The following is a 10,317-nucleotide window of genomic DNA, read 5'->3' as shown; positions in this document are numbered from 1 at the left end:
GCCCCATCCCACTCTCTGCCTGGGCTCTGCAGCTGCACATGGTCCTGGGCCACAAGACCCACACGCCACCTGGACTGGGCAGCAGTCCCAGCCCCAGGACTGCCCGACTATCTCCCTCTCACTGTGGGGCCTTAATCCCTCTTTCCCCCCTCCCGCACCCTCACATGTCAAGAGCTGCTCTCCAGGCTGCCTGGCTGTCATGTGTGAGTGCACACATGCACATGGCACCATCTGCCTGATCAGGGAATGATGTTTTAGAAATTTGGTCCTCTTCTGAGGACTGTCTGTCAGGGAGACAAGATGGGGAATCTCTGGCAGGGATATGCTAGGGATAAAGGTCTTTAGTCTTTCAAGTTTACCCATTTCATAGAACTGTTGCTCACTGGAACTCTAACTTGTGCTTGCAGGAAAATAACCTGATTGAAGATAAGTCTGTTTCTCCTCTAAATCTCCGATTTATTTTTCCTATGACAGAATGACTTGGATGACCCAGAGAGAGGCATGATTTTTGTCTGCTCTGCTACACACAAAACCAAGTCCATGTTCTTCTTCCTGGCCCAGACAGAGCAAGGCGACATCTTCAAAATCACCCTTGAGACCGATGAAGACATGGTAAGCAGATTGAGGAGGAGGGCATTGTTTCTATTTCATGAAAATGTCTTTGACAATTCCCCATTCTTCTGTATTTCACCACTAGGATTATATTTGTTTTATAGCTTTCTGTCCTTTAATTATCAGTTTTAAGTTTGTATGTGTAGGTGAGTGACTGGATCTTCCTTGCTATTATTTCTATTATGACAACATTCATAACATTCATTCATAGTCATTCTTACAGAAATCAGGGACAGAGCCCAATTCTGAACACAACATGAATACGGTTGGATGATCTGCCCTGGGTTTTTATCCTGTAGCAAGGGGCAAGCACAGGCAGTTGTCCCAACCTGGTTGCCTACATTGTCCACCATTACAGTACTTGGCCATTTAAGTAGCAGGGGAGCTGGTTTGCTTTGAGCAAAGGGGATATCACCCTTCAGGTTTCAGATTGGCCTCACATCTTTCATGGGAGCCATCATGGCAATATCATGTCTGTCAGAACTGCAAGGTGCTATTTTTAAGGGTTATTTATGCCTTCCTCTGGGCAATTAAATGATTTGCAGAGATGAGGGAATGCTGTTAGTTAAGCATGCTGCACATCAACATGTCTCTTTTCTTTAAATTCAATTCAGAATCCAGTTTTTTTAATAGCAAAATAATTTTCAAGGTAAAGTAAAAAGGTTTGTGCTGGCATTCAAAATGCCAGTTGGGTTTGAATGGTAAGCTTGAAACCAAACTTGATGAGACTGCTTGATTCTGCTCTCGTTTGCATCCATCACAAATGCAACAACCTGCTTCCCTAATTGAGGAAATGTAGACTCTGGCCTCCAGAGCTGGACTGAATTCCTCCAGCTAGTGTAGATAGTCACTCTAACTTCTTGATTCTTTCAGGTAACAGAGATCCGACTGAAGTATTTTGATACTGTTCCTGTGGCTGCTGCCATGTGTGTGTTGAAAACAGGATTTCTCTTTGTGGCATCTGAATTTGGAAACCAGTGAGTAAATCATTCCATTTGCTTCATATGCTTTGTTGAATTCAATTATTACTTGATGTTTAATGTTGCAACTGACATGGGATGTTACAGAACATATAAAAAGACTGAGTCTGCTGTAAGTGGGTAGAAGAACCTCTTTGAATAGCTTGAAGAGACAACAGTTCAATTCTGTGACTGTATTGGGAAGGAAGTTTGTTATTGATGGGCTTTGTGCAAATGTTCTTAGAGGGGTTTTGAGAGATCATGTTTGCATAGAGAGTGGAAGGCTGCTCTGGATCAAACAGAGTAGGCCTGAGCAGAGAATAAAGTCATTGCAAGCTTCTTATAACAGGCAGTTGCTTGAAACAATTAGATATTATCTGTGTGCTGATCCTGACACTCCAGTCATTATTTTGTTTAGCTAGTTAATTTTCACCTTAATTCTGTGATATTTGCAGTGATTTATTTTTGTACGTATGTCAAAAAACTAAAGCTTAACACACTTGGAAATGCCTCTTGTAAATGTATGGCACAACCTCAGAAGAATATAGGGATGTTTCTATGCCAACATGGTTTTCTTTTTCTTCAGTAGCTACACTAATTACTCATGCTTAATGGAAAAGTTATTGAACATTTTTTGGTTCATGATCTAATCAGTTTTCAAGACTGTTAAAATGTGTAGAAACAAGTGTTTCCACACAACTTTAAGTGGAATGTGCAAATTCAGAATTTCTATACACCTAATTTAGTATCTGAGATTCAAAACTTGGTGTGTAACGTGTATGCCATTGGTTTTCAGCCTTTTCAGATTCTAGGTACCTTTCCAGACTTTACCAAATTTGTGATATCAGGGTTGAGAATCACTTTTGCAGTGCCTCAGCTTACCTCACTGGATCTTAACTGGTGTGTGGCAGCACCTCTGAGAGGGTCTCATTGCATACTAGGATACTGCAGTGTCATGGTTGAGAACCACTGCATTATGCTGTTTTTACAGAGCCAAGAAAGCAGTGAGTAGCCATAATAGTTTGAAGTCAGGCATCTTTATCAATTAACTAAATAAGATGCTTGCATAGAGTACAAGCTTTAGTGAATTCAAGCTCACTTCATAAGAGCCAGCCAGCAGGGGGAGATCTCATCACCTGATAAGCCTGATCGGTTCTAATGCCCAAATCAAACCATTGCAAGAGCAGCAATGTTCATTTTCATCTCAGCGAAAGCCCAAGTATCAATTAAGCCTTTCCCTGCGGATCAATTTCCTTTTTTTGCATGTTGATATTCAACACTGTAAGAAGAAATAGCAAGTAATTAAAAAAAAAAAAGGGGGGGGGGAATATAGAACCCAGATCATATCTTGGTGTTTCACAACTAGGCTTGCTGGGGGATGGGCATACAACCACCAGAGCAAGCTCACCAAGCATCAACCACAAAACCAGCAGGATAGGGTGCTGAAGGGACCCCCCACTCCTACCTCAGCCCAGGAACAGAGCTTCTCCATGAGTACAAGGAAGCCTAGGGCCGCCAGTGACACACTTAAGTGCCTGTATGCTAATGCTAGGAGTTTAGGGAATAAACAGGAGGGAACTGGTCCTTCTGCTAAACAGAAATGATTACGATCTTGTAGGGATCACTGAGACCTGGTGGGACTTCTCCTATGACTGCACTACCAGTATAAATGGCTATACCCTGTACAGGAGAGAGTGTGCTGAAAAAAGAGGTGGGGGTGTAGCTCTATGGAGAGCTGCACATCCCTACAAGCTGAGAATGGCACCCAAGGAGGACAGCTGGAGATCCTTTGTGTTAGAATACAAGGGGAACGTAGTGAAGGGGATACAATGGTAGGAGTCTACTACAGACCTCCAAACCACAAACAGGTGCTTGACCAAAAATTCACCAGAGAACTGTCTGAGGCTGCATGCTCTCAGTGCATGGTCATCATGGGAGACTTCAACTACCCGGACATCTCATGGGATGAACACTAGACAAAATCCAGTCAGTCACAATGCTTCCTTACATGCGTGGGTGAGTTCTACCTGTCCCAAGAAGTTTATGGGCTGACAAGAGACAAGACACTGCTGGACCTGGTACTGGCCAAAAGGGATTATCTCATCAGTGGCCTAAGAATCAAAGGGAAGATTGGGTGACAGTGACCACGAGCTGATCACTTTCACTATCCAGCACAAAGCTGACAAGTCAGCCAGCAATGCAGTAGCCCTTGACTTTAGGAAAGCTGACTTTCATAAGCTCGGGAGGTTTGTTCTTGAGGCCCTAAGAGGCCATGATTTCACAGGGAAGGGAGTTCACTATGAGTGGTTGCTCCTTAAGGAAGTGATCCTAGAAGCACAAGGGGAGTTCATCCCCACCCATAGGAAAGGTGGTAAAAGGGCTCAACAACCCCTTTGGCTCAACAGGGAGCTCTTGGACCTCCTGTGTCTAAAAAGAGAGGCGTATAACAGATGGAGGACAGCAAACGCTACGAAGGAGGAGTATACTGCACAGATCTGCACCTGCAGGGAGCAAACTGGGAAAGCCAAGGCTGCAACTGAACTCCATCTGGCTACACAAATCAAGGACAAAAAAAATCCATCTTCAGATATGTGGGGAGTCGAAAGAAAAACGAGGACAACATTAGATCCCTGCTAAACCAGCTGGGGCAACTGGCTTTTTCCTGGGTATCGGTAATCAATCTGCTTAATGATTACTTTGCGTTGGTTTTTCACTAGCCCAAAGGGACAACCCTGCTTAACATCATGCAGGATGACTGGGGTGAGGGTGAATCTGTGCCCACCATTGGTGTGAATCTTGTGAGGGAGCATCTTGAGAGGCTGGACCCCCATAAATCAGCTGGTCCGGGTAGTTTGCACCCAGGAGTGCTAAAGGAACTAGCAGACATCATAGCGCAACCACTGGCAAGGATATTTGAGAACTCATGGTGCTCGGGTGAAGTACCTGAAGATTGGAAGGCGGCCAGTGTGGTGCCCGTGTTTAAGAAAGGGAGGAAAGAAGACCTAGGAAACTACAGGCCAATCAGTTTGACCTCAATCCCCGGGAAGATTTTGGAAAAAATTATCAAAGAAACCATTCTTGACAGGCTAACAAGGCAGCTTTGTAGGGGATAGCCAGCATGGGTTTGTTGCAGGTAGGCTGTGCTTGACCAATCTCATTTCCCTCTATGACCAGGTGATGTACCACCTGGACAAAAGGGAAGAGGTTGATGTCATATATGTGGACTTTAAAAAAAGCTTTGATCTGGTGTCCTATGATGTTCTCATGGAAAAATTGGGCAACTGCAGCCTCAACTACTCCACAGTCCAGTGGCTGGGGAACTGGCTCTGAGGTCGGACCCAGAGAGTGGTATTTGACGGAACTGAATCAACATGGCACTTGGTGACTAGTGGTATCCCCCAAGGCTCTGTTCTCAGACCTGTATGTCACGGCGCAGGGTCCCAGGAGCAGCCGCGATCTCTCCTAATGCCCCCTACCATGCCAAGTTCGAGATAAAGCACCCTCGTTCTTGCCCACCACGTCTTTGTTATGTATTTTATAAGGGAGGCTGCCTTTTGTCCCCTTGGACACGGTGCTCTGGTTTATCCTGGCCCATGTTCTGTATTGTTTGACTTGGTGCACCCCAGCCTTATGGGCTATGTGTGGCTCCAACCACTGCTGTACCACACCCCAAACCTCACAGGTGTACCGGACATTGTTTGGTCAATTTCTTTTTCCACTTTCTCTGGCTTGTCTCGCCGCCTGTGCCCTCGCTGGCACTCTCTGGCTTGTCTCACATTGCCCGCTCTGGGGCTTCTTGCAGTTGGGGCTCAGGTAGCCATAGCTGTGCCTGGCCCCCAAATCCCCTCCTCAGGTCTTAAATTTCTTGTGGAGCTTAGGCAGCCTCGGCCTTACCTGGCTCCCAATCCTCTGCGCCCCTTCTCAGGGCTGGGGTCAGTGCACCCCTGAATGTTGTGCCGTCTCTGGCACTGGGGTCCCCACACTACCATGGGGCCCCTATGAGGCCTCCTCCAACCGCTGATAGCTTCACCTGGTCCTCCGGTCTTAACCAGTAAACAGAAACTCAAGCCCCTGGGCTATACCATAAAATCTAAGCCATCTGGCTAACCGTCATTCAGATCCGTACGAGGGAATTCTCCACCCAGTATCCTCGTACAGAAGCTGCTCAGGCCATCAGGCTTCTCTACTCTGCTTGCTCCAGCAGAGCTCCTTCTCCTTTGGCTGCTAGCGGAGACCTGCCTCCCTGGCCTCAGCCTGGATTATGTATATAGGTCAGGCCCTGCCCCCTTCCGGTCAGCTGACCAGCTGCGGTTGCCCCAGCAACCAGCACCTGTGCCTCTTTATAGGAGGAGAGCACTGAGGTGTACTCTTTAATGGCTTCATAAATGATGTGGAGACTTGTGTCAAAAGCGGACTGGCCAAGTTCACTGATGACACCAAACTTTGGGGAAGTCTCCACACTTGAGGATAGGTTGATGATCCAGGCCAACCTCGATAGGCTTGCAAGGTGGGTGAATGACAACCTGATGGCATTCAATGCAGAGAAATGCAAGGTGCTTCATCTTGGGAATAAAAACCTGCATCGCACTTATAGACTTGGCAGTGCTACACTTGCTAGCACCACAAGTAAGAGAATTGAGGGCCATGATTGACCCCAAGATAAATATGAGCTACCAATGTGATACCGCAGCTGGCAAAGCTAACAAAACAGTGGCTTGCATCTACCAATGTGTCTCAAGCAAGACCCAGGGTATCATCCTCCTGCTGTACTAGGCCTTGGTGAGATCGCAGCTGGAGTACTGCATCCAATTCTGGGCTCTACAATTTAGGAAGGACATAGAGAAGCTTGAAAAGAGTCCAGAGGAGAGTCACATGCATGATTGGAGGGCAAGAGAACAGGCCTTATGAAGAGAGGCTGCAAGCCATGGGACTCTTCAGCCTGGAGAAGTGCAGGCTCAGGGGTGACTTGGTGGCAAGTTGAATAAGTATATAAAGGGTGTGCATCAGGATCTGGGGGGAACACCTGTTCGCCAGAGCAGTCCCGGGGATGACGAGGTCGAACGGTCACAAACTCCTGCAAGACCGTTTTAGGCTGGACATAAGGAAAAACTTCTTTATTGTCCAAGCCCCCCAGGGCCTGGAACAAATGTCCTCCAGAGGTGGTGCAAGCACTTACTCTGAATACTTTCAAGAAACATTTGGATGTATATCTTGCTGGGATCCTTTGACCCCAGCTGACTTCCTGCCCCTTGGGCAGCAGGCAGGACCTGATAATCTTACACAAGGTCCCTTCCAGCCCTAATGTCTGTGAAGTCTGTGAATCTGCATAATTTGCAGTGGATTGCCAAAGGAAGGGTGAGCTGCTCAGCTGTTTGCTCTCTCTTCAGTTTCAAAGGTAGCTCCTGCTTCTTTCAGCTGGAGTTCAACCAGCAGTCCTGTACAGAGAATCAAAAGAAGTGGCCCCCTTCAAATACAAGCCACAGCAACCTGCTGAAGCACCTCAGAGTCCCACAATTTGCTGGGCAATCTACATTTAGAACAGTTTTTCAGGAATTTTAGTGTTAACTGGAGCTGCCTTCAAATGTCCCCAGTGTGTTGTGCTGAACTACTAGAAAATTCAGGTCAAATTTGACACACATCACACAAGGTCTTGTCTGACAGTCTGTAAAGGTCCTTGCTCTTCAAAGATTTATCAGGGTTTTCCTGCAGTGAGAAAGCAAAATGTAGGAGCCAGGGCAACTAGGAGTAATGCAGGGTTTCTGGGTTCTCTGCCAACAATAGCAATAAAGCAGGAAGTCACAGTTGGGTAGGAACTTTGAAAATAGCCCTTTCTCCTTCCTGCCTTCTTCCTGTCCCCAAGAAAACAATCTCTCCAGATCAAAGTTGAAATAGCAAAGTGTATTGAGTCTCTCACCCTTTCCCTGCATTGACTTTATGGTAAGTCTCATTTTTCTTTAGCTCTCTCGGAGTCTGCTCTGACCACGCTGTTAATGTTGCTTTCTGTCTGCAGTTACCTGTACCAAATAGCCCATCTGGGTGATGATGATGAGGAGCCAGAGTTCTCCTCTGCCATGCCCCTTGAGGAAGGAGACACTTTCTTTTTCCAGCCACGGCCTCTCAAGAACCTGGTGCTGGTGGATGAGCTGGACAGTTTGTCTCCTATCTTGTGCTGTCAGGTATGTTCCCCCACCAAACTGAACCATAATGCCAGTTACAGCCCTAGCAGCTTGGATCAGAGTATATCCACCATAGTGTTGTTGCTTAGCTAGGCCTCAGGAAGCCTTCCAGGCCTGGAAAGCATTTGTGAGACATCGGCTAAATATTTGGGAGGGGGCAGAGCAAGTGACAATCTAGCTTTAGTGTCATTGTGTTAGTTTGCTCTGCTATTGTCAGAGAAGCTATATTGTAAGCGCTGATAGAAAAGTAAGTTCAATAAATCCTAAATTTTGGTTAAAGATTTACAGGATAAAGTTAAATCTTGGCATAGTAATGGGTGCTGAAAGGATTAATACTAGAAACTCCATCCTTCAAGTTACATAGGGTTAGGGAGAGTGTGCACATACATGCATGCACACAGAGAAATGAGATTCAGCAGTCCAGAGCTCATCCTTTATGGCCTCTCAGGCTAGGCCCTGTGTTCTGTGCAATGAATTTAACCAAAGTTTCTTCTCCCTGCAGTAGGTGACTAACTCTGTGGTTTTTCCTTTATGCAGATAGCTGATCTGGCCAATGAAGACACACCCCAGTTGTATGTGGCCTGTGGTCGAGGACCTCGGTCATCTCTGAGGGTTCTAAGGCATGGACTCGAGGTAAGATTCCTATTGACCACCCACAAAATCTGCAACAAGAATGTAGGGTGACTGATAAGACCATATTTAAAATTAGCACATTGAAATGAAACGGCTCTGGCACATTTTTTCAAAGGGAATTTGCTTTTGTGCCCTTTTACAGTAAATGGATAGCTTGAAGAAGAGGTTGTGCTTATAATCAGTCCCTGTTCTGTCATAAGGGTTAAGTTCTTTAGTTGTATAGAAGTAATAGCCATAGTTTTGCTGTTCACATTCTCCACTGTAATCACCCACATTTGATCCTTTTAGAAGTTTGAATGTGTGAAATCAGTTTCTTTTCAGAAGTTCTCTGTACCCCTGTTCATTTCCCAGTTGCCCACTTTGATAGTATCCAAATCATTGCACCATCCTTTTGGTGGAGGGTGGGTGTAGTTCAAAGCTGATCGGTCCAAACGTAGGGGTGGGCAATTACTTCAGCTGGAGGGCTGCTTAACAATTTTTGGTGAGCTGTCAAGGACCACAAGGGGTGGCCCTACCCCTTGACAGGTACCCTGCCCCCTGTTTGCAGTCTTGGGACAGGAAGTCCCACCCCTTTGCTACAGGGTTTGGGGATTCCACAAACCCCACAACCCCTCCTCTACAGGCAAGAGCTCCACTCACCAGCTGTCCAGTTGTGCGCCATTGTGCTCATGTGCCCTGCACATGAGACTCCCAACTGGAGTACTGGGTTACCCACAAGAGGTGGTGGCACAGCCCATCCGGTCCAATGGCACGCAACCTCTGTAAGCCCACATCTCCTGCCAGAATGGTCCTGTGAGCCTGATAGAATGGCCTGGTGGTCCAGATCCAGCCCACAGGCCATATTTTGCCCACCTCTGATCAAAGGGGTTACTTGAAATATAAGCAGCTCTGTACCTTGTGTGCTGACTGCACGACTGCCATACCATTTCCTATGCGGAGAGACTCGGGACTGAAAACTGAACCAGCCTTCCAGTTTAGTTGCTCAGAGCACTACCCACTGTGACTTGATCATTCACTGTAAATGCCTGTGAATCATAACTTTTCTTTTAAGAGAAATAAATTTTTTGATTCCTGTTAGGTATCTGAAATGGCCGTTTCAGAGCTGCCTGGTAACCCCAATGCTGTCTGGACTGTGAGGAGACACGTTGAAGGTACTTGTTCTTTTCCAAAAGCACCAAAAATAGCACCCTGTTGTCCACAGGCATAGAAATGAGTACATGTGGGGGGGGGTTTCCCCCCCCAAATTAGTTGTCCTGATCCAGGAGCTCCTATCTATTTCTGTATCCCTTACAGAGTGCAACCCAAGATTTTCTATGTCTAAAGATCTCATCCTCTGCTTCCCTACACTTGAAAGAGAGTTCCTGTTTTTTAATCTGAAAAGAAGCATCTGATTTGTGCTGTGGGCAGCAGCATCCATTACCTGTTTGCTGTATCTGCAGTGCTTTCCCAACAGAAGCTGCTGAATTCATTGCTAAGCGTGTCAGTCAAGCCCACCTTGGTTCCAAAGCTCAAGCTTCAGAGTTAAGATGCAGTATTCCTGCCCTGTGCAGGGGGGAGGTGCTGTTCCGTTGTACAATCACTATTTTAGAAATGCTGCTTCATAACCGAAATAGGTCTCTGCAAGGAAGAAGAATATAAATCCAGAGCGTGGCAGATAAGTACACACCTGCACAAGTCTGGTTTTTAATGCTTCTGCCCCAGCTAGTTTGCAAAAGAAAGATCCTATTTAACAAGGTTACTGTTTTGGGGTAGGCAGCATTTCCTAATCAGCTGCCCCAAAAAGTATACAAACTACCAAGCACAAGGGGATGAGGCAGCAACACATCATATGTAGCATGTCTGTTCCCTTATCTAGAATAAGGCCCTTTTTTTAAAATATAGTGGATTATATTTTTGCATCGTCCCCTTGGGATAATTATACAACTCTTCAGAAGGAT

General features: G+C 46.1%; 1 protein-coding gene across 2 annotated transcripts in view; it reads left to right on the top strand.

Moving 5' to 3' along the window:
• Positions 1-10,317, top strand: part of SF3B3 (splicing factor 3b subunit 3) — a 47,373-nt gene that overhangs the window by 6,815 nt on the left and 30,241 nt on the right. For both annotated transcript variants that reach the window (XM_019535594.1, XM_019535595.1), the window contains 5 exons: positions 475-612; positions 1,486-1,589; positions 7,582-7,747; positions 8,285-8,380; positions 9,459-9,531. In XM_019535594.1, coding sequence (XP_019391139.1) covers positions 475-612; positions 1,486-1,589; positions 7,582-7,747; positions 8,285-8,380; positions 9,459-9,531 — 577 coding nt within the window. The remainder of the gene's footprint in view (positions 1-474; positions 613-1,485; positions 1,590-7,581; positions 7,748-8,284; positions 8,381-9,458; positions 9,532-10,317) is intronic.

The sequence above is a fragment of the Crocodylus porosus genome, unplaced genomic scaffold (genome assembly GCF_001723895.1).
Source record: "Crocodylus porosus isolate Cpor-Errol unplaced genomic scaffold, CroPor_comp1, whole genome shotgun sequence".
NCBI classification, from domain to species: Eukaryota; Metazoa; Chordata; order Crocodylia; family Crocodylidae; genus Crocodylus; species Crocodylus porosus.
The sequence above is the reverse complement of the archived record's forward strand: the minus strand, read 5'-3'. Positions and strand labels throughout refer to the sequence as shown.